Source organism: Leuresthes tenuis, unplaced genomic scaffold (assembly GCF_036924035.1).
Source record: "Leuresthes tenuis unplaced genomic scaffold, fLeuTen1.0.hap1 SCAF_7, whole genome shotgun sequence".
Taxonomy (NCBI): domain Eukaryota; kingdom Metazoa; phylum Chordata; class Actinopteri; order Atheriniformes; family Atherinopsidae; genus Leuresthes; species Leuresthes tenuis.
This window is the reverse complement of record NW_027325361.1, coordinates 32,822,035-32,845,869: the sequence shown is the minus strand read 5'-3', so window position 1 is coordinate 32,845,869 and position 23,835 is coordinate 32,822,035. Positions and strand designations below refer to the sequence as shown.

The window sequence follows — 23,835 nt, the reverse complement described above, 5'->3', positions numbered from 1 at the left end:
TTACAGCACAGAAGACTGGTCACTTTATCACATCATATATATCTCAGCAAGTAAACTAATCCTTTTGAATTGCTCGAGCCATCGGCCAGCCTCTTTTCCTCGCTTTATGTGTAAAAATGTGATCATAACAACTACTGTAAAGTCTGCTACTTCAGGGGGTAGCCAACAGACCTTTACCTGCAGTAGATCTGCAACAGAGGCAGCCCAGTAAATTTAAATTCTATGAGTGAAAAAAGCAACAAGCCTCAGAATGCGTCTCATCTGAATGAAATGTTCACTGGATCACACTGTTAGCATTGTGGCTGGCAACAATACCTGATACAGGTTAGCAAGATAAGCGAAATAACCAAATGAGGAAACATTTTACAATTCCATGCAAAGGCTTTTCAGGCTTTCCAGGGATTTTCAGAAGTGAGTAATTAAGCAAATATGAGATACAGGTGAAGATTAAATATTATCTTATACACTTGAAGCAAAGGAGTGGATTATTTTTACTTTGTTTGTTTTGCAAATTTTCATAGCAACAAAAAGGAAAGAGGAAGAAGATTCATTGAGGGTGTATCCAACACGCTTTGGACCTGTGTTGCAGCATTTATCACCACAGACATTTCACTGACTAAATACCAAGCTTTCCGTCTTAAAAAAAGAGTAAATGCCCTTTACAGCAAGCCAAGGATCCAGTACACACCTCAAAGTTCCCAATGGACTCCATCAGGTTCATCTCGGGCATTCTTATTGTGCTGTTTATTGCAGGTTATAAAATGTGGAAACCCAAATCAAAGCTGATCATTTAAAACAAATGAAAGACATTTTAAAAAAGTTGCTTCAGTGAAATGTAATGTCATCTGTTCCTCACACTGACAACCTTTATCTTTATCACTAGTGTGCCTTTATGGACATGATAAAGCACTGCTTTGAATGCTGCAGCTGCAAGGAACTGTGGAACAGCATAAACTATAATATATAATATATATAGTTAACCTGCTTAACCTCCTAGTGATGTTTTCAATCGAGCTCACTCAATCAAGGATTTCGTAACATGCATAGGAAGTAAGACAATGTTACAGTCTCGTTATGTGACCACACCCCTGGTCCCTCATTTATCAACCGTACGTAGGAAATGTTCTAAAGTCTGTCTGGAGAACGAAATCTGCCAAAAAAAAAACAAAAAAACACCATGCTTGTGCCCATTCATGGTTATTTCCATTCAGAAACACCTTTCATCAACCATATATGGTAATGAAACATCCAATTAAAAACACATGGAATCTGGTTGTGTTGCTCATTTGCCAAGAGCCAACAGCCAAGAGAGCACAAAAAAAAGAAACCTTTTCCAAAACAGCAATCAAGTTACTTATGCGCATACGTATTGTCAGCATCACTGGAGATAGAGCTGCTTCTCATCTGATTTCAGCTTGCTGTTGATTTGGCTCTGAATGTATTTCGGTAATGACAGTATCTAACACAAATGGCTTAATCCAGAAAATGTCTCCCATCTCATGCTAGAAGGTGTTAAAGCTCAAAACTAGCCCTAACCCTATCGCTTTGCCACTCAGCCCATACTGGCTAAATGGAAGAGGATTTCTTTTCAGAAACAATATCTGCTCAGAAGCCACGCTGTGATCTCACCCATCAGTGCACTCTTTGAAGATGCACCAGCTGGGAGGGCACAGTTTGTAAAATCTTTCTTTTTTTAAGTTCTTTTGTAGGTTTTGACAGCAGTTTCAAACTAAGCATGATCATTAATAGAGTCATTTTAGGAACTACAGAACATATCTGGAGGTTGAGACCACAGAACATGCATGTCTTCTATTTGCAGTTTTCCTGTTCTACCACAAGACTCAGTGCATAGGCATGTCAGCACCGTGCTTACATTCCTAAGTATACACTGGTTTTCCACATTTTCCAGCAGAATGTTTTCACGCACTCATACCGCACACATCAGTATGTAATGACAGTGGATACAATTCTTTCTGAAAGCTAATGCGGCTCAAATTTCCTCACTTGGGAGTATGAAAACAGCTCCTTGTAACTCCCTGCGATTGGTATAAAACCATCAACCAACACAATACAGGTAATGTGTGTCCCTTCCTGCAATAACCTGATAGCTGTTTAAGCCTAAATCAGAATAACCCTCACCATCTTCAGTTGCAGGTTCAGCCTCAGACAGCAGCTCTTCGCTGGGTCTCCTCTCCATCTCATCATCGTCTGAGTCCTCCTGAGAAAATAGATTAATCTGGTGTGATCCAAAGCAACTCTCAGGTGGGCACGACACAGTCGTTTTACATGGTATCAGACTCCCTTTAAGTTATTTTCACAAGGAAAACTCTTTCACATTATGATTTAGTTAAGACCCAATTCGTCTGCTGTACTAAAAAAACATCAAAATGAGTCCACAACCACTTTTCATACGTCTGGTGATATCTGTTATGATGTGAAGACATGTGATATCACATGTTATGACATGACAGAGAACAGAGAAATGTAAGAAACTCACCTGTTTTTTGGATGACGGCAGACAATAGAAGTAGTAGTGTGGATTGGAGGGCACACATTTGAAATACTGGGACAGGATCTCCATGAACTTATCCTATCAGACAATTATTTTGACATTTGAATGACATCAGCTTGATTCTTTTCCATTTTGAGAGGCATGTTTCTCATGTTAAAATGTCTTTACCAACCTTTGAGCATGTTACTGCTATCAGATTTCTTTATATTTTCTAAATACATTGAATTACAAGCATTTCTGGTCTACTCTGTTAAAAACAAATGACTGATTTAAGCTTTTTCTACATTTTAAAAAACTTTTCCCTTTTAAAACAACTGATAAAAGAGTCTAACGCCCTTTGAGAATGGCTCCATTGATCTGTTTCAGATAGAACATTCAGTCACTCAGGGGTTTATTGCCCATTATTCAAATGAGAAAGAACAGTGCACTGAGTAAGGTATGATATAAAAGTTATTATTGTGTCACAGTTCACAGTGTCATATCTCCAAAGCAGTTCAGCTTATTGAACAGCTGGAATGTTCCTTCTGCTCTGCAGTAACAAAAGCAGCTGTTCCAAACTTTGTATTTGACTTCATCTAAATACACCGTCTCCACCGTTACTGCTATATGAAATAACACTTTGTATATAAAGTCGATATAAAATTGTCTATAAAAAAGTCCACAGAATAAGACACCAGTTTTCCCAAAATAACTGCCACCTTGCCTTACAAGAGCACTCCACTGTGCTAAACAAATTGGTGGTAAATGGAAGTTGCGTCTACATAGTTTGAGAGAAAGCAGCAGCAGCTTAAACCCTTTTTAAGATTGTAGTCCCTCATTAAATTTGCTCAGACACTGCAAAAACAGTCGGCTGCTTTAGTTGTTGTAATTGTCTTAGGGACAACCATGGAGACGAATAGTTTGCACAGCACTCATTCTTATTTAATGCAGGACTAGGCCTGATTGCTCCCAACAGCTGACCATAAACCACAGGTACTGCGTGTCTGTTAATGTGACTGCACCAGTGTGAACTTCTGTAGTGCTGAATCTGATGCATATATGTTACTACCCCAACCTATCATTTTTGGGAAAAGCACCTGGGTACTGATTCAAACATGACACCTACACTGAAACAGGCTTTTGGTTGAATTAATAACAAGCCTACTTTATAATGTTTAGAATGTTTTTTTGTCATTTTATAACACCCGAGACAATACCTGTATGATTTTGTGCAGATCTGGATAAACTTCACACTTGGGCTGTGTCTGGAGCAGGTTCAGAGGGAACTCTGGGATCTTGGACTCATCCAGGATCAGTGGAGAAGCAGGAGCAGAGACCTTCCCTCTAGATTCAGCTTCACTTGCATCTTCCATGCCTGTACTACTGCCAAAAATGTCATCAAATGAATAATTATCTTAGCTAATAGGAAACTGACTCCCTCAGTCTATGTAGACTCGCCTTAAAGCTTTCTTAGTAATAATTAACAAGTGAACAAACACCTGGATAATTATGCTGGGGTTTACATTCACTGTAACTGAGGCCCAATTTTAGCTTTTATGGGAGTAATTGGTCATTTGATAACACTGACTGCACCTTTCAGTTCAAAACAAATATAACTAATATAACCACCTACATATATGTATATCTCAGAGTCAATAGATGAGTGGTTCATGAAGGCATTTGTGATTTGAGCTTTACTGGCTAAACAGGCTCATCTGGTGGATGGTTAACGTCACCGGAATTTATCAGTATATAGTGACTATATTCATTATAGACTATTAAAAACATATACGAGTATATAGAAACTAATATGACATTTTTTTTATACAGATTATGTATTTAATGTAGCTGTCATGTAATCTGAATGTGGTTTAGAAAACAGAAAAGAACATATATTACGAGGCAACAATTGTGTGTGTCAGCTCCAACAGTTCTAATAAATTGTTCTGTAATTGGAGATCAAAAGAGAAAGAAAAGAAAAGCTTAAACTCTTCTATTCTTCAGTCCAACTTTGGATAAACTATACTTTTATTCAGACTTCATGCTCCCACTGATATTTAATCTTTTATCTCTATGTAACAAAGAAAATGTTAAATGCTGTTTATTCTTTATATTTATATACCGTAAATTATAGAGCGCACCTGAATATAAGCCGCACCTTCTCATTTTAAAAAGAAAATCCATTTTGTTCTTGTACAGGCCGCACCGGATTATAAGCCGCAGGTGTAATATTAGAAATTTACACAGAAACATGTTGCATGTGAGGGTTTTTAAAGTTTTAATTAAATGCGTATGGTAACATAAACAAATAGTGTTGTTCTGTAATGCTTTTTTTTCCCCAAACAGTGCCTGTAACACTGTTGGTTTCAACTTAAAAACCTATCAGTAACGCACAAATACGTGGTGTAAATGCTTTTTTTCCCCAAACAGTGCCTGTACACCAATGGTTTTAACTTAAATACCTATCAGTAACGCACAAATACGTGCGTAAATGCTTTTTTTCCCAAACAGTGCCTGTACACCAATGGTTTTAACTTAAATACCTATCAGTAATGCACAAATACGTGGTATAAATGCTTTTTTTCCCCAAACAGTGCCTGTAACACCAATGGTTTTAACTTAAATACCTATCACTAACGCACAAATATGTGACAAAAATGCTTATTTTTTCGAACAGTGCCTGTAACACTGATGGTTTTAACTTAAATACCTATCAGTAACGCACAAATATGTGGCGTAAATGCTTTTTTTCCCCAAACAGTGCCTGTACACCAATGGTTTTAACTTAAATACCTATCACTAACGCACAAATACGTGCGTAAATGCTTTTTTTCCCAAACAGTGCCTGTACACCAATGGTTTTAACTTAAATACCTATCAGTAATGCACAAATACGTGGTATAAATGCTTTTTTTCCCCAAACAGTGCCTGTAACACCAATGGTTTTAACTTAAATACCTATCACTAACGCACAAATATGTGACAAAAATGCTTATTTTTTCGAACAGTGCCTGTAACACTGATGGTTTTAACTTAAATACCTATAAGTAACGCACAAATATGTGGCGTAAATGCTTTTTTTCCCCAAACAGTGCCTGTACACCAATGGTTTTAACTTAAATACCTATCACTAACGCACAAATATGTGACAAAAATGCTTATTTTTTCGAACAGTGCCTGTAACACCGATGGTTTTAACTTAAATACCTATCAGTGACGCACAAATACGTGGTGTAAATGCTTATTTTTTTTAACAGTGCCTGTACACCGATGGTTTTAATTTAAATACCTATCAGTAACGCACAAATATGTGGCATAAATGCTTTTTTTTTTTCCAAACAGTGCCTGTACACCGATGGTTTTAACTTAAATACCTATCAGTAACGCACAAATACGTGGCATAAATGCTTTTTTTCCCAAACAGTGCCTGTACACCGATGGTTTTAACTTAAATACCTATCGGTAACGCACAAATACGTGGTGTAAATGCTTTTTTTTCCCCAAACAGTGCCTGTACACTGATGGGTTTTAACTTAAATACCAATCAGTAACGCACAAATATGTGGCGTAAATGCTTTTTTTCCCAAACAGTGCCTGTAACACCGATGGTTTTAACTTAAATACTTATCACTAACGCACAAATATGTGACATAAATGCTCATTTTTTCAAACAGTGCCTGTAACACCGATGGTTTTAACTTAAATACCTATCGGTAACGCACAAATACGTGGCATAAATGCTTTTTTTTCGAACAGTGCCTGTAACACCGATGGCTTTAACTTAAATACATATCAGTGACGCACAAATACATGGTGTAAATGCTTATTTTTTTGAACAGTGCCTGTACACCGATGGTTTTAACTTAAATACCTATCAGTAACGCACAAATATGTGGCATAAATGCTTTTTTCCGAACAGTGCCTTAACACCGATGGTTTTAACTTAGATACCTATCAGTAATGCACAAATACGTGGTGTAAATGCTTTTTTTTTTTCCAACAGTGCCTACACAGCTGGTGTAAAAAAAAAAAAATAAAAAAAGACAGCAGCCTACCAGGAAAGTCATTGATCGCCTTCTTCATCTATCTTCCTGCGCACTAAAACCATCAAAGTCATCTTCTTCAGTGTCCGAATTTAACTCGCTTCAGTCTCTTCGTTGTCACTCTCACAGTCTCATCTCAGATAGATCGCCTTTAATTTAAAAGCTGCATCATATGCATTTCTTCGTTTGTTTTCCATGTTGAGGGTGAGTACAAATGACCGATTTACAATAATTTAGCAGTGTAAGTGTGTTTGATTTATCGTGCAATTTCATTGGACCACTGTTAACTATTTGTTCATTTTATTGCTCTAATGTTACGAGGCAAAATGTTTTTGGCGGCATGAAAAAAAAAGGAAAAAAACATATATTAGTCGCACGGTAAACCGCGGTGCTCAAAGCCTGGGGAAAAAATAGCGTTCTTATAGTCCATAATTTACGGTACATTACTTATTCAGTATGCTCTTAAGTTTAACCATCGTTCATTTGGACCTCTATGACATGTTGGTCTCACCTAAAGGAAGAGGCCATGACTGCCCTGACATCTGCTTGTTCCTCCTCAACCTCTCCAATGACAAAGGTGGCTGAGCTTCTTAGACGTTTTGGATTTGCTCCCAATCCTGGAGCCTTACAGTTCTCTCTGAAGACCCTGATGTGTCCACAGAGAGTCTGCAAGAAAGCGGTGATGTCAATCTCCTGCAACGATTCTTCACAGTAGTCCATTGCCATCAGGACATCCTGGGAGCTGATGCTATAGGACTGCTGCAGGCTGCGATACACACCTTAGAAGCACAGGGAACAATCAATGACTTAAGCTGTGTTGCACAACTATATTTATTTGTGTTCTAAAATAACGCATTTCAGGCAAAGCTCTGACATATCAAATACACAAGTAAAGCTGACACAGGTTGTCAGGTTTGGGTGCAATGAAACCTCCTTCAGCTCTGTCAAGTCTAAGTGACCTAGTTGCTCAGAAGTCACAACATAACATGATGCTGAGCCCACAATCATACTTCAGTATGGGAATAATATTAGCCAGCGGTGGCTGGTGTTCTCCTCAAGTTTTCCTCATGCCCTCAGGGTAATTTAAATGCAGTCTAGTATGTGAACCACGTGAAATTACATAACGCACAGATGGATGCTTTTCTGAACTATATCCATATAATTGAATTAGCCACAGGTTAACATCAGTAAATATATCTCAATAAATAAACAGAAAAATACAATTTGGAGCCAAAACACACCTCTATAAAACCTCTATAAATAAGAGATTTCAATTTTACTAAATCTGCTAAAGGCTGTAATGATAGAGAGGGAGAGTCATCTTGAGTATAGTTATAACTGAAAAAATGTCAATGTCAAAAATCTCATAATAACATTTGCATAACGAAGCAAAAAGTAAGCAAAAAGCAATGAGTCTGACTAGTTTCTGAAGCAAAGCTCAAATTCTTCAGTGTTCTACGTTTTCTGCAGCAAAGCTCAAATTCTTCAGCGTTCTACGTTTTCTGCAGCAAAGCTCAAATTCTTCAGCGTTCTACGTTTTCTGCAGCAAAGCTCACATTCTTCAGCGTTCTACGTTTTCTGCAGCAAAGCTCAAATTCTTCAGCGTTCTACGTTTTCTGCAGCAAAGCTCAAATTCTTCAGCGTTCTACGTTTTCTGCAGCAAAGCTCAAATTCTTCAGCGTTCTACGATTTCTGCAGCAAAGCTCAAATACTTCAGCGTTCTACGTTTTCTGCAGCAAAGCTCAAATTCTTCAGCGTTCTACGTTTTCTGCAGCAAAGCTCAAATTCTTCAGCGTTCTACGTTTTCTGCAGCAAAGCTCAAATTCTTCAGCGTTCTACGTTTTCTGCAGCAAAGCTCAAATTCTTCAGCGTTCTACGTTTTCTGCAGCAAAGCTCAAATTCTTCAGCGTTCTACGTTTTCTGCAGCAAAGCTCAAATTCTTCAGCGTTCTACATTTTCTGCAGCAAAGCTCAAATTCTTCAGCGTTCTACGTTTTCTGCAGCAAAGCTCAAATTCTTCAGCGTTCTACGTTTTCTGCAGCAAAGCTCAAATTCTTCAGCGTTCTACGTTTTCTGCAGCAAAGCTCAAATTCTTCAGCGTTCTACGTTTTCTGCAGCAAAGCTCAAATTCTTCAGCGTTCTACGTTTTCTGCAGCAAAGCTCAAATTCTTCAGCGTTCTACATTTTCTGCAGCAAAGCTCAAATTCTTCAGCGTTCTACGTTTTCTGCAGCAAAGCTCAAATTCTTCAGCGTTCTACGTTTTCTGCAGCAAAGCTCAAATTCTTCAGCGTTCTACGTTTTCTGCAGCAAAGCTCAAATTCTTCAGCGTTCTACGTTTTCTGCAGCAAAGCTCAAATTCTTCAGCGTTCTACGTTTTCTGCAGCAAAGCTCAAATTCTTCAGCGTTCTACGTTTTCTGCAGCAAAGCTCAAATTCTTCAGCGTTCTACGTTTTCTGCAGCAAAGCTCAAATTCTTCAGCGTTCTACGTTTTCTGCAGCAAAGCTCAAATTCTTCAGCGTTCTACGTTTTCTGCAGCAAAGCTCAAATTCTTCAGCGTTCTACGTTTTCTGCAGCAAAGCTCAAATTCTTTAGCGTTCTACGTTTTCTGCAGCAAAGCTCAAATTCTTCAGTGTTCTACGTTGCTGAAGGGAGGTCACCTTTAACGTAGCTCTGGTGGTAGTGCTCTTGCAGCAGGCTGCAATAGTTGGCCAGCTCTTTATGTTTGTGAGGTTGAGCCAGGAGGTCAGTCCACGGGGATGGACTGCTGCGGTCCTGAGATAGCGATCTGCCAAAGGACAAAAACAAGTGGATTCAAAGCTAAAACCACTTCTCCAGAAATGAAAAACATACTTATGTTGTACCCATCTTAATGAGCATCAGAAGCAACATTCAAGAAGCCAAAAAGCCTGAAAAGGAAAGCTGAACCTCCACAGCAAGCACCAGATGCGTTAGATAAGAAAATAAAAATAACTGATCAGATCCAAAGGAAAGTAGACATGAAACATGACACCAGTTATCCAACTAGGTGCTTTTATAGCTAATTTGAATGGTAAAATGCCATAAAGTTACAGCTGGAACAACTTCAAGTTTTGTGCTTATAATAACCAATTATTTTCAAACCACTGAATTTAATAAATTCATTTGTTACCTTATTGATTAAAAAAAATAAGCAGAAAATCTAAATAGCACAAGGAAATATAAATATTCATTTGAAATTTCATTTGTTATTCTATTTCCACTGTATCTTTGTCCGATAACAGATCAACACTTACTTTAATTTGAATGCCTCTATTTAACCTAAAGGGGACATATTCAAAAAATAATAATTACTTTCTCTGTTCTTTAGAGCACACATCGAGGTGTCTGAATAACTGAAAAAACTTGCCACTCTGTTTTGTGCCCCTTTACTCTGAAAATCTAATTTAGTTCAGATTTCCAGTGGTAGCTTATATCACTTGTCAAGTTTATTATTTGCATGCACCTTACAACCTCAGAGGATATACAAGCCCAGTGGATAAACTATATCTGAGAAGAAAGAGTTAGAAAACACTGTGTGTAGCAACCAACTGTTTTACCAACTTGGGCCAGTTAAATGCTGAACTTGTGAAGAAATTAAATAGTTAGCAGTTCCATCTCCTCTTGGCTGAACTCCAGACAAGAGAAATGCAAGTATTTCAGTAATGATTCTGCTATTTTGTTTATTATTATTTAGCCTATTAGCACTTAAGTCATTAACTTAAGTCATTAACTTAACAGGGAGTTGTTACTGTTACTTTCTGAAAGATTAACAATTATTACCTTTTATGGTAAATGGAGCACATTTCTAGTCTAGCTGACCACTCAAAGCGCCTAGACTACATGCTGACTACACACTACATGCCATATTCAGCCATTCACTCACACACTCATACAGCACGTCTTAGTCAGTGCTTTATTCTCTACATATTCATTCACCAATGGATGTATTGGTAGGCAACGTGGGGTTCAGTGTTGATATATATTTACATATAAAGGGAAAGTCCATTAATTTACAATAAAAGTAAAATGGTTAACCTCTCAAAGGTTTCCAAAAAGCCCTGAAATTTAGGTTTTAAAATGCTCTTTTTAAATCACTCTTTGGGCTTCACCATAAACAGGTCATCTTTTGAGAAGATGATGCATAATAACTGTCCAGAGTACGTTCTCAGAGAAGCTCTGGGACTTCTTCAAAACTATGAGGTCACAACTTGGAGACAAGGCGTCTTGAAAAATGACAGCTTAAGCACACAAGTGCTGCTCTGTGTCTGTAAAGGAGACATACATATTAAGCATCTAGTTTTTTTTTTTGCCAACTTCTCCACACACACTGCACAAGGTAGGTGAACAGCAGAGCATTCCAGGTTATTTGAAGCTATGTTACTCTAACAGTTGCATAGCTGAAAGTCGACTTATTTAGCCGTGTATTGTGTGTGGAAGCACTGCACCTGCTGTGTATGTGCTGCAAAAGAGCCTGAGCAAGAAGCACAGACAGGTCTGGAAAGGGAAGATGGCTTTAGAGTATTATAAGTGCAACACTTCCCCATTCTAAAGAAGACAAGCATGTCCCTAAGATTAGAAAGCTGAGCAGCACCTCAGCAGAAGAAAATGAGAGCAGAAAAACACAATCAAGCTGGGCTACCTTAGCTTCACGTGCTGATACATCTCCCAGGATTCAGCATCTTGCATTCTATTCTCACCCATGAAGACAACCAAAAACACAAATGTTAACAGCTGCACTGCAACTTCTGTCTGACAAACTCCCATTTACTATACAGAGGGAACTTTCTTTTGAATTCAACAACCCAGAGTTTCACCTTGAGTCAGATTTGAAAACTGCCTGAATGTTTAGACATAAAACATAAAAACGCAGTGTCATTGTATTTAATATAGAGTTGTATTTGATTTAGAATTAAGTGTACACAGCTGACTGTGTGCTGCCTAGAAAGAGAACGCCCTGACTGTAACAGCATGTGCATGTACTTAGAGGTTAGTTTGACTACTTCAAAAGACAAAAATATACCCTCTGCCTTGCCAATCTGAGCATTATACAAATGCATGGCCTGTAACCTAATTGCTTAGTTAAATCCAGGAGCTGACTTTTTTTGGGCCACACAGTGTATGTGGCAGTGTGTAGGGACCTCTTAATGGCTGAACATTCACTAGTTGTAATAACAATCCATTTTTTCCAAGTTTTCTTCAAGAAAATCCCAGTGGAATGAGCTCAGAATGTGAAAACGTAATTAATGTCTTCAAACAGTGAAAGAAATGTTCATATTTTTGCCTAATCTGACCTCGTTCCATCAGTGATCTTAGTCATACATAAGTCTTCTAGTTGTAATAATGCTTACTGGTAAGACGTCATCATTTCCACCAGATAATGTTTTGTGCAATCACAAAATAACAGGTGAAATCTGGGAAAACAGGAACTTGACAACAAAACAATGTTGACCATTCTGCAACTTGTAACAACACATTTAAACAGATTATTTCACCTACATCTATGCCAAAGTCTGTAGACATTCTACTGAGGGGCAAACGTCAGTGACTCCCATGGTGCAGGCTATAATTTCACGTGGTTAAAGTCACTTTCCTGAGCATGTTTAAACTGACATCAGACCCAATACAACTACTACTAGCTGCATTATTTCCATCCCGAGACCCGGAGTTGCATTAAGCGGGTATAGAAAATGGATGGCTACCCCTGCTGTCATTGGGATACAGGTAGGGTACACCCTGGACAGGTCGCGTGTCCCTCACAGGGACAAATTTACAATGATTTGCAGTATCAAAATGATAATAAAAAACAAAAAAAACTGAAGGAACGGCAAGGCCATAGAAGTGATGTCACCTTTTTTATGGCTAAATCAATTCAATGTAAATGTCAATGTGAACATACTTTTTGGTGATGTCATCGTCTCCACACAGAAATAATCTTACTCGCGAGTAAGTCTTTTGCTAACGTTGAATCTAAACTAGATCTGTACAAAACCAAGTTGCAATAAATCAGATTCACCATTTGATGATTAATCTTTACAACAAAGTCAGTTGAAACTAATGCCAAATTCTTATTGCACCAGTTGAACCCTTTTCAAACAGATAAAAGTCACTGCTGGGCCATTGCCTCTCTACCTGAGGGTGAGCTCCATACCTGAAAAAGATGTCCCTGGGTTGGCGGAGAGAGTTAGGGTGCACAAGCTGCTCCTTCAGGTGCTCCAGTGAACAGCTGTAGACATAAACTGGACACTTCAACTGGCTGTTGTCACTGCTGCTCTGCTGGGAAACCTGCCTGCTGAAGCTGATGTGCAAATCTGCCTTCTGTGGTTCAGAAAACTGGACTCTCTCTTTTTCTCCCGGATCTGTAATATGTAGAATAATACAAAATTTCACCAGATCGTTCAATCCTTCCTTGATTAACTTTGATGCTTGGCAATTTTTGGACTGGACTAAACTAATGTGATTACAACTCTCAGCAAGGTCATTCAACCAACCTGAACCTGGTGACCCAGTCTCTGCCGCCAGGACTCCACCATCCAAACTGTCCTGGTCCAGTTTCAGGGAGTCATTGGGGTCAGTGTGGCCCTCACATAGAGGTGAGAGGAGAGGGGATTTGGCTGGACAGGGTCCACTGCTTGAGCTCCTGCACAGCTTACAGGTCTGACTGAGCCCAGTCTCGGACCTATCCACAGCACTGATGGAGCTTGACAGGGAGTCAGTCTGAGATTTGTTGCCAGGTGTAAGAGTGTTGTCTTCATGTGAAATGACATCAATTCGAGGCTCACTCTCCACAGTTGATGCCATCAACATCAGAGCATCTGTCAAAAAAACAGTATTCAGATTTAATTTTTTTTCTTCATTATGGGAATGTGCTTCCATTTCACTTAAGAATAAACCAAACTGGTGGTGTACCTGCAAAGGTGGCAGGGAGAAAAGTGAGGAGAAGCTGCTGGGAGCTGACAGACTTGGCATAGCATCTCCACCGTGGTGTAGAGCCACTCCTCTCCACCAACAAGGGCTCTTCGTCTACAAGGTCTGCATTACTAAAACTCTGTCAAAGATAGACAGGGTACCATGCAGTTGCTTAATTTGTTCTCAAATTTGCAGAATAACGTAGCCGCTGTCACAGCTCCCACTGTAGATTTTTTGCTCATGTAAAATGTCAATTTAAAAAAAAAACTGGAATTATTGTTCTTCAACAGTAAAAAATAAATGTTCCACCATTTGCTGTACATGATATTGTCAAGAATCTGGAGATGGAGAGGTGTGCACAAGTGACCCGACTGGAAATCAGTACTGGATGCCCGCAATCTTTGGGCCTCCAAGCAGCACGGCATTAGCAACACTTCCAGAAATCATTGCCTGTGAACACACAACACCATGATTGTGCAAAGAAGCCGTACGTCAACGTGATTTTGGCTTTGGGGCTTTAGCAGATTTTTGGAAATCATGAACACTGTGTCAGAACTAAAGAGTGGAAGGACCATCTGTCTTGTTACCAGTAGTCAATTCAAAATCCAGCATCTCTGATGATATGGGGGTGCATTCCTGCCCATGGAAAAAGCAACTTGGAAATCTGGAAAGGCACCATCAGCAATGAGAAGTCTTAATTGAATTCAATTCAGTTCAGTAATTCTTTATTAATCCCAAAAAGGAAATCATATTGCTACAGTCGTGGGTTTTTTTCAAAAACATGTTATTGTTATAGAAATTGGAAATTGGAAATTTTGATATGGGCATGCCCTACTGCCCATTTCTGCCCCCTTGCTGCTTTGCTTATGAGGTTACAATATGTTGTGGTCTAAATGTATGAACGATGTGTGTACGATAAACTATGGCCGAGCAAAAGGCTTCTGAAATCAGCATGTGTATTCATTAGCATTCAAATTACGATAGAATTAACGTTGAAAATTCTCAAAAATTGTATATGCCACCCTGACGAGACTTAAGTATGTTGTAGTTCAAACTGTCCCGAGTCTTTAAATGTTTGAACGATGTCTGTAGGATAAAGTTTGGCCAAGCAAAACCTCTCCAAAATCAGCATGTCAATCATTAGGCTCCCCCTCAGGAATGCATAGGATTTGTGTTGCCACGGTAACAAGCCTCATGTTAACGTTTGGGCAAATTTTAACATTAAATTTCTCAAAAACCGTAATAGCCAGCATAATGAGACTGAAATATGTTGTAGTACAACGCGTCCCAGGTTGGGGAACATTTTAATGATTTTTCTACAATGACCTGTTGCCTAGCAACAAGCGTCCAAAATCAAATTTACACTTCTTTTTTAAATTTAAACTTAGCTATCGCAAAAACCAGAACACCTAGCGTAATGAGGCTTAATGACCATTTGGTACGAAGCGACCCAAGTGTTTGAACGCACAAATGATGTCTCTACGATAAAGTTGGGCCAGGCAATAAGCGTCCAAATTTCTTCGCTTCCTGGCTTCTACCGTTACCATGGTAACGCCTTTGATTGAGACAAGTGAGGCCCATCGAGGCACGATGGAGACGCACGTAATGACGTATGCATTACCTGGGTTGCGAGTTTCGGTTCGGGCCGAATTAACAGATTATTTTTTTACGTTTTCGTGGTAACAAAATGTTCAGAATCCTCATAGAAATGCATTGGGATGACTCGACAAAAAAATAAAAATAAAATAAAATTTTATCACAGCTTCATGAGATTTGAATATGTTGTAGTCCATAGTGGGGCGAGTCGTGGAATATATTAATGATGTCTCTACGACAACCTGTTGCCTAGCAACAAGCGGCCAAAGTCAAAATTACGGTTTTTAAAAATTAAAAGTTCAAAATCTGAAAAAGTGTAATAATTCGCATAATGGGGTTGTACGGGCGCTTAGTACCCATCAGCCTGAGTCTTTGAAAGTTTGAACGATGTCTCTACGATAAAGTATAGCCGAGCGATAAGCGCGCAAATTTTCGACCTTTTTTCCGGTTTTCGGCACCTAGCGTTGCCACGGTAACACTTTTGAACAATAAAAGTAATGCCCATCGAGGCATCGTGGAGACGCACGTATTGATGTATGCCATGCGTGGCTTCACGTTGCGGTTCGAGCCGCATTAACGGACGAAAAAGCGTGCGGAATAATAATAATAAAAAGAAAAAAAGGGAAACTTTTCTAGATACTAATAAATCGCCTTCTTTTTTCATGTTTTCCCATGTTTTTTCGGCCGTGTTTTTTTTTTTTGAGGATTTTTTTATATATATCAGAGCGGGGCCATAATATACACCCGCTGCTTGGCAGCTAAATGCTAGCTAAAGTAGCCGAATTTTACATGTAAAATGGGTTTTTTTCTCATTTTTTCTGACTTTTTTCTTTTTTTCGGAATTTTGTTTCAGGGAAGTTCTTGGCATGCGTCCACTGCTCCGCAAAGGGTGTTTACTTTTTTTACCTAGTGAAAGGCTGAATTGCAAAAATGCCCAAAACAAAATCAAAATATTAGCCTAACAAACAGGTTTTTTCAAATTTCTTCCGACGTTATTTTTTTTTGCACGATTTTTTTTCAGGGAGGTTCTAGGCATGCACACCCTGCTCTGCAGGGTGTGTCTATTTTTTTAACCTAATGATAGGCGATGGTGCAAAACGGCCCATATGGGCCTAACATATAGGTTTTTCCGAATTTCATCGTACGTTTTTTTTTTCTGCATATTTTTTTCAGGTATGTTCTTGGCACGCACCCCCTGTTTATTTTTTTTACCTACTTATAGGCGATGGTGCTAAACAAAAAGGGTTTTTTGTAATTTTTTCGTACGTTTTTTTTTTTTTTTTTTTTTTTCTAGGGAGGCTCTAGGTAAATATTTTATTTATCTTTTATTTACTTTTTTTGTAGTTAGTTAGTGGGGAGGTGCAATATGGTCATGCCATTTCTTGGCATGCCCATAATAAACTGACAAACATTTAGAAAGTTGAAGTGTAGCAGGGAGAGGTGTTGCACAAATCTTCAGAGGTCGCCATCAGTGGATTATGGTGTTCTTCTTCTAGCTTGCCAACAACTTCACTGATGATGTAACACAGGTTACAACTGAGGTGAAGAGATGCTCCTTCTTAGTAACATGTCCAGGATCACTCCATCTGTCTGCTATCCATCCTTCACTGCTGCCTCTCTGTCTGCAGTCTCAGCCTGTCCATGTAGTCTCAAAGTGAGTAGAGCGCTGTTCCAGTTGTTCCTGCAGCCACGTCTCAGTGACATAAATGCTGCCTTCCTGATGCTTCTGCTGCATCCTTGTGAGTGCTCCGAACTTATCCATTTTTCTGCCAGTGATCTCACACTTCCCATAGTAATCAAGGAAGGAAATGGTTTAAACTTCCTCCTCTTTTCCTCTGTTTTCTTCCTACTCTACCCAAACAGAGTATTCTAGAACAGCATATGCTCACATCCAGACGTATTCTTCAGCCAAGTTCTTTGCATATTTCAGTCAGACATTGCTTATTGCATCTATTATAACAGCATGGCTTTATAGTAGAAGAGTCAAGTTGCTTCCTGCAGTACAAACTTTTTTTACTGGCTGAAAACATTTCGTCAATGGTCATGAAATTCAAATACATCGAAGGACAGTTGAGCTGTTACATCTGATAACAATAGGATAACATTCCTCGCCCAAATGCCCAGCAGCTGGTCTCTTCGATTCCAAGGGGATGCTACACAGTGGCAAACACAGCCTTGTCCCTACTTTTATGAGATGTGTTGCTGCCATCAAATTCAAAACAAGCTCGTACTTTTCTTGAAACAGTCAAATGTCTCACTGTCAACATTGTGTATAGTTTCTATGTTCTATTGTAAGCAAAATGTTAGTTTATGAGATAAGAATATCATTGCATTCTGTGTCATTTACATTTCATTTCACATTTCAATTCTTTTGGAATTGGGGCAGTACAGATAATCAACCACAATGATCCGTGTCATGTGTGCCAATATACAACAGCAGGAATAATCAGAATAATTTAAAACACACTTCTTTGACAATAACACAACTTCCAATTCCTTGCATCTTTCTAGTGAACTTGAACATATTTTTCATCCAACCAGAGCAGCACCAACAAGCAAAAACATGATGTAATCCTTTTAATCTTGCTCAGGCAAGAAAAAAATGTCTAAGCTAGATCAAAAGGATGTAAATGAATAAATAATCATTGTGGAAAGAAGTAATAACGTGGGAAGACCTTTATCTAACTATCAACCCATCTACTCATTATCTTCCACTGATCTGGGGTCAGGTAGCGGAGGCAACAGGTTCAGGAGGGAAACCCAGCGACACTCTCTCCAGCTCCTCCTGAGGGATCCCGAGGTGTTCCCAGGCCAGAGCGGATCTATAATCCCCCCAGTGTGTTCTGAGTCTTCCTCTGGGTGTCCCCCTAGGTGGATGTGCACAGACAACCTCCTGAGGGAAGCGACCAGGAGGCATCCTAACCAGATGGTCGAACCACCTCGGCTGACTCCTCACAATGTGGAGTAGTGGTGGCTCCCTCTATCTCCAAGGCTGAGCCCAGCCACACACTGAAGGAAACTCATTTTAGCCACTTGTATCCGTAATCTCACACTTTGGGTCACTACCAAAACTAGACCTTGTTACCATAGGTGAAATTAAAAAGTGAATTGAAAGTTTTGCCTATCTGCTCAGCTTGTGCTTCATAACCACAGACTGGTGCAGCCTCATTACTGCTGACAGCGCATATATCCATCTGTACATCTCTCGCTTCTACCTGCCATCACTTGTGAATAATATACTGAGGTACTTAAAGTCCTCCGCCTGACGCAGAGATTCAACACTGACCTGGAGAGAGCATGCTACCTTTTTCAGTTGAGAACCACGGCCTTGGATTTGGAAGAGCTGACTTTCATTCCGGCTGCTTCACTCTCAGCCGGGAACCACTCCAGAGTGCACTGAAGGTCTTGGCTTGAAGAAGCCAGCAGAACTACATTATTTACATAAAGCAGAGATGCGACCCTGAGGTTCCCAAACTAGACGCCTTGAGAGAGGCAGCCCTGGTGGAGTCCAACACGGACTATAAACAAGCTCAACTTTGTGCCAAAAATGTGGGCATAGTTGTTGCTTTTGCTATAAAGTGATTGAATAGCCAGCTGTGCAACTCTGGTACCCAGGACTCTCACAGTAACCCCCACAAATTCCCCATAAACCTTCTATAAGTCCATATAACACATGTAGACTGGATGGTCAAATTGCTATGATCCCCTCAGTAACTCCACGAGGCTGAAGAACTGGTCCACTGTTCAACAACCTGGGCAAAACCATATGCTCCTCCTGAATTCCGAGGTTTGACCACTGGCCAGAGCCTCCTTTCAACACCTTGGAGTAAACTTTCCCCATGAGGCTGAGCAGTGCAATCTCCCTCCAGTTAGAACACACTCTCTGGTCCCTCTTCTTAAAAATGGGAACCACCATGCCAATCTGACACTCCCGACTTGTGCCAGACGCGCAGAATGTATTTGGCAGGAATGACTCCCTGCATCTCTGTGTCGCAGTGTAGCCTCATATTGATCACACCGCGTTGTTTCGACAGTCTGTGTTTCCCCAAAGTTTACAGTTCAAGGGGGGTTAAAAACCTGTCATCTGGTGACTTTTGCTGCTCGTCAGGGGCAGGGTGTGCAGCACTTGAGCTCTTTTCTGTATTTGGACCCGGAGCAGGAGAGCTACTCGCAGCAGAGCAAGTGTTGCCACCTCTCACACTTGTTTGTGTGCATGGCGGAGTTTCACCCCGATGCGCGATACAGAGAGCAGAGGAGAACTGTAAACACGTAACCATGTAGAGACAGAAATTACGCGCCATTGTGTCAGTAAGATAAATAACATAAGGCTATTTCGTTGGTTTAATAAAAGGACATGGTATAGACCAGTTCTGTGGGAAATGTAACCTTAGAAGACTTCTGTTGTGATATTATACTATATAGAAAACCAAATCAAATAAAATTAACTTGGCGGGGCAGGGGCAGCCATTGAGGGGGCAGGTCGCCCCTCTAATATAATGGTGGGGAAAAAACTGACATTGTTATGGAGAGGTTGGGTAGTGTTCATTCAAGAACACTGAGGAGGTGTGATTGCCACGACAACCCACAAAGCTTTTTTTTATCTGCCTTGATAACCTCTGCCAAAGTGGTGGGCAAGTCTTTCCCCAAGTCCTCAGGCTCTGCCTTCACAGTGAAAGCTGTGTTGTTTATATTAGGGAGATCCTCAAAGTTCTCCTTTCACCGCTCAACAACATACCCCAGTATGGGTCAGCAGTTTAGCCCCACCCAAGCCAAATAACCCTGGTTTCCTTCCTGAGTCGCCTAATGGTTCATCACAACATTCTTGACACCAAATGAAAGTCCTTCTCTGTGCCCTCGCAGTATATCTCCCGTGCCTAAGTTTTATCTTCTGCAACCACCACCGCTGCAGCCCTTTTGGCCACTTGGTATGGTACATGTCAGCTGCCTCAGGTGACCACTCAGACAACCAGACCCGACAAGCCTCCTTTTTTCAGCATGAAGGCTTCCCTCACTGCCAGCGTCCACCAGCGGCTTCTCTGGTTGCCACCATAATGGACACAGACAAGCGGAATCTACAGTGAAGGTCTATAGTGAGAAAAATTCTCCCAGGCAGGAGGCTCTGATATGCGTTCCCAGTTCCCCCTCACTACTCATTTGGGTTTACCAGGTGTGTGCAGCAGTCTTTCCCATAAGCTAATCCAACTCACCACCAGGTGGTGATCAGTGAGCAGCAATATCCAGGATATATTGCTGCAGCTCTGAGGATATGGCTACAAAGTCGATCATCAACCTTTTGCCAAAGCCGGCACAGAACACAGAAGTTGAAAAACAAAACACCACTCGGGTTCAGATAAGGGCGGCCATTCCTCCCAATAACACCTGCAGAAGCCATATTGATATGGATGATAATGTTTTAGTAGTCTTTCTTTAAAAATGTTGAACTGCTCCTTTAATCACGTTGCTGATGACATCATAGCCATTTAGCTCTCAGACCAGGTTAAGCAGCCGAAGGAGCAAGACAGTTTTTCAGGCCGATACGCTTAAACGTGCCAAAAGTAAATCTCTGTTTTTCTTTTAAGGAAAATTCCTATTTGAGTTACTGCCTCAGAAGATTATTATTGCCAAGAAGACTGTTTAATAGTAGTGGTAATGTGGAGAACTAAGTGTTTGAAAGACTGCTGCTACCACGCCTTTCCAGGTCACCCCGCCAGTCCCCCAGGAGAACGAAGAAATCCTTAGGTGGAAACCCCTCCAGGACACCGCCTAGAGACTCCAAACGGACTCCCTTATTTAACTAAAAGATGTTTGATCATAATTGTAGATAAGGGATGGAATATTACAACCAATCATGCAGTAAGAAGTTGTAGCTGTATGGTTTTGAGTTAATTTGCTGACACAACATTTTTTGTTGCCCTAGAGCAAAAGCACCAATTAGAATTAATTTACAAATAAAATTTGAATTTGCGTGTAACAGCATGGTGTTGATTACAAATTGTAATTTCATTGTATCTCTTGTGTCAGCTACGAGGTGAAAGGTGAAATTAACATAAAATCTTGACACAGACAACTTCCTTGTAACAGTGATTTGACACGTCAAGCGTAACGAAAGAATGCAAGTTTTAAATTTTGTTTGCAGGCATGACATTACCTGTAAGGTACTTGTAGATCCCATCAACTCTTTGCTGCTGCAACTGGTGTTGAAAGATGTGACAGTGTCCTGTCGGTCTGGAGGCTTCTTAAATTCTTCTGACACACAAACAGAAGAGACAGAAACTGACTGATTTGAACACATTGACTCACCAAGTAGTCCCTTTCTGAATCTGCTGAGGGTACATGTCATCACTTAAAATATCTGTAGGTCTATCTGAGAGTAAAGTTTTTATAAAGTCCCAAACAACGGCTAAATTCACAAATGAGACAGTAAGGCATGCACTGACCTTTAATACTGGGGAGGGAGAAAGGAGCGACATGTCCATCTCTTTCTCGCTCTAAGATGTGGTGCATGAAGGCAACATGATCACTGCTAGCTAATGGAATCTCTCTGTCAGTGAGCTCATGCTCCAGGCTGCTGTGGAAGAGGCTGAGCAGGAGCTCATTGGGAAGACAAGGGGAGCTGTGACTCTGCTCCTCATTCTCCACAGCTAAGCAAATGAAAACAAAGCAACACGGACAACTTTTTAAAAGAGTGGCTAGCCGAGATTTTTATTCAACTATACGCATTTTTTTACTCAGAAAAACTACAAAGTGACTATTTGATGATGGGTTTAAATGAAATGAAACTTTGAGGAGGAACTGCAGGAATACAGTACCTGTACCGAATGTAAGGAAGAAGAGCTCAGCCTGCTGGCAGTTGGGCAGCAGTTGAACGAGATCAAACTGGAAAGGAACCATGTGGATGCTGTCCTCAGAGGCCTGGACCTGCCCTGAACACCGCCCATGGCAGGAAGGAGTAGATATTGAAAAGCATGAAGTGAAATATATTTAGTGTGACACCATTCAGTGAAGTGGGTGAGCATTTTTTGTTGTACATATGGAAAGAGGTAATTATACCCATGAGCCACTTAACTGCGTACAGTGTGAATCATTGTTGTAGTTTTGTATTGTTTCATTCAATATGTTAGGTCGATCATAGAAAACAGGTTTAGGAATTCACCTTGACACATTTGCATGTGTAAGCTACGTTTGGTTACCTTGCACATCCTTGAGTTCAGCTGGCAGTGAGCACACCTGCTCCTTATTCTGACACAGTTGACTCAAATACTCAAAAGTCATCATGGTGGACATGCAGGCCAGATCCCTTGGGAAGATCTGTAACAATCCAGCAGGAGGCTTAAAAACCAAACTACTTTTTACCTCTAATATCAGGACAATAAAGCAGCAAACTGCTCTCTGCACACACAAATTTACACTTCTCCGATTGTGCACAGTCACTTTTTGACCAACTGTTGCATGAAATTGTTCTACACACTGCTTGAGGGATCTCCTGGTACTTGAGACCCTGGAAGTTTTGATGCTGGTCCATGCAGTTCATCACTGTGCCGTTCTGTGGTTCCACCCAGCACTCCGTCACTAGGTTCAGGTCTGTGTCCATGTCTACAGCCTCCACATCTGTGTCATTATCGTCGTCTGTGGAAAAGCTGGAGTCCCATAAAAAAAATATACATAAATATATATAATACAAATTATTAATACAGATATTGAGTCAACTAAAAGTGCTAAACATTGTACAATGCAATGCTGATTTGATGACATAGAAATAAATGACAAGTCATTTCCACTGTTTGACTCATTCATGCTAATGCCTTCCGTTCACCAACACAATGAGGATGTAATACAATAATAAGGTGTTCTGTAGAGAAAATCAGCGTCAGACTTACCTGTCCTTAGTGGAGGTCGAGTGAGGTGGAAACAGGATGTACTGAACAATACAAGAGTGACTCTCTCTGTCTGTGTCACCTGACATGCCCTGATGGCAGACACACATTTCAGTAGAAATAAAGAGGGACCAAAAGTAATAATGCAAACAAATATACTTAAACATTAGACTCCTCAAAGTCACACCAAATAAATGATGGCTGAATTCTGAGAGGAGTGTTGTCCACCTGTTCTTTACCTTCATTGGCAGCTCGATCACCATGTTTACGAGGCCGTCCCCACTCGCAGCAAAATGAAAACCATCTGATATGCGAATGCTAGAACGACATTGAGAGAAACAATTTAAGGCAACAATTTCCACATTGCTGTTTGATCTTTCATTAAACCTACAGAGCTGTAATATCTCTGAGCCAAACAATACTGAAACAGATATATTTCTGGATTAATCACATGAGAAACATCTTTGTTCAGAATTCTTCCACAATGTCTCATATTTTCTGTGGTTTCCTCCAAAATTCAAAATGATGTTTGGTAACTGGTCCCCCTTCTGTTTCTGTATAACCAGGTGGTGACCTGTCCAGCCTGTACCCCCACCACTCTGAGCCTTTACAGAAGGGTCACAGAACTGAAGCTGATCATCGGAAAAACCCTGATCAGAAATTATTTTACCAATAATTTGGCTCTGGCAGAGAGGAAGACAAGCCACTTCACAGTTGAGATGCCCGAGTAGTAGCTCAAAAAAGGCATAATGCATAATACCATCCCAATAACGAGCAGCTCCATCAGGCTGGGGGCTGCTGTGTATGTCGACGGACGTGCACAGAGTTTATAGTGCTCCATCTAGCGGACTAAAAGTTCTGTTTAAAATTTAGAGCATAGCTGAATACAAATAATGACTTATATAGTG

At 40.2% G+C, this 23,835-nt stretch overlaps 1 protein-coding gene across 8 annotated transcripts in view; it reads right to left on the bottom strand.

Annotated features, from left to right (window-relative positions):
• Positions 1 to 23,835, bottom strand: part of szt2 (SZT2 subunit of KICSTOR complex) — a 137,923-nt gene that overhangs the window by 97,096 nt on the left and 16,992 nt on the right. For 5 of the 8 annotated variants that reach the window (XM_072390189.1, XM_072390193.1, XM_072390196.1 and 2 more), the window contains exons 17-32: positions 23,167 to 23,245; positions 22,931 to 23,019; positions 22,522 to 22,690; positions 22,244 to 22,361; positions 21,863 to 21,976; positions 21,491 to 21,694; positions 21,202 to 21,299; positions 13,458 to 13,596; positions 13,040 to 13,363; positions 12,700 to 12,907; positions 11,191 to 11,238; positions 9,191 to 9,318; positions 7,046 to 7,313; positions 3,709 to 3,874; positions 2,498 to 2,590; positions 2,140 to 2,218 (exon numbers count right to left, since the gene is read on the bottom strand). In XM_072390189.1, coding sequence (XP_072246290.1) covers positions 2,140 to 2,218; positions 2,498 to 2,590; positions 3,709 to 3,874; positions 7,046 to 7,313; positions 9,191 to 9,318; positions 11,191 to 11,238; positions 12,700 to 12,907; positions 13,040 to 13,363; positions 13,458 to 13,596; positions 21,202 to 21,299; positions 21,491 to 21,694; positions 21,863 to 21,976; positions 22,244 to 22,361; positions 22,522 to 22,690; positions 22,931 to 23,019; positions 23,167 to 23,245 — 2,324 coding nt within the window. The remainder of the gene's footprint in view (positions 1 to 2,139; positions 2,219 to 2,497; positions 2,591 to 3,708; positions 3,875 to 7,045; positions 7,314 to 9,190; positions 9,319 to 11,190; positions 11,239 to 12,699; positions 12,908 to 13,039; positions 13,364 to 13,457; positions 13,597 to 21,201; positions 21,300 to 21,490; positions 21,695 to 21,862; positions 21,977 to 22,243; positions 22,362 to 22,521; positions 22,691 to 22,930; positions 23,020 to 23,166; positions 23,246 to 23,835) is intronic. The other 3 variants (XM_072390190.1, XM_072390191.1, XM_072390194.1) reach the window with 3 other exon arrangements.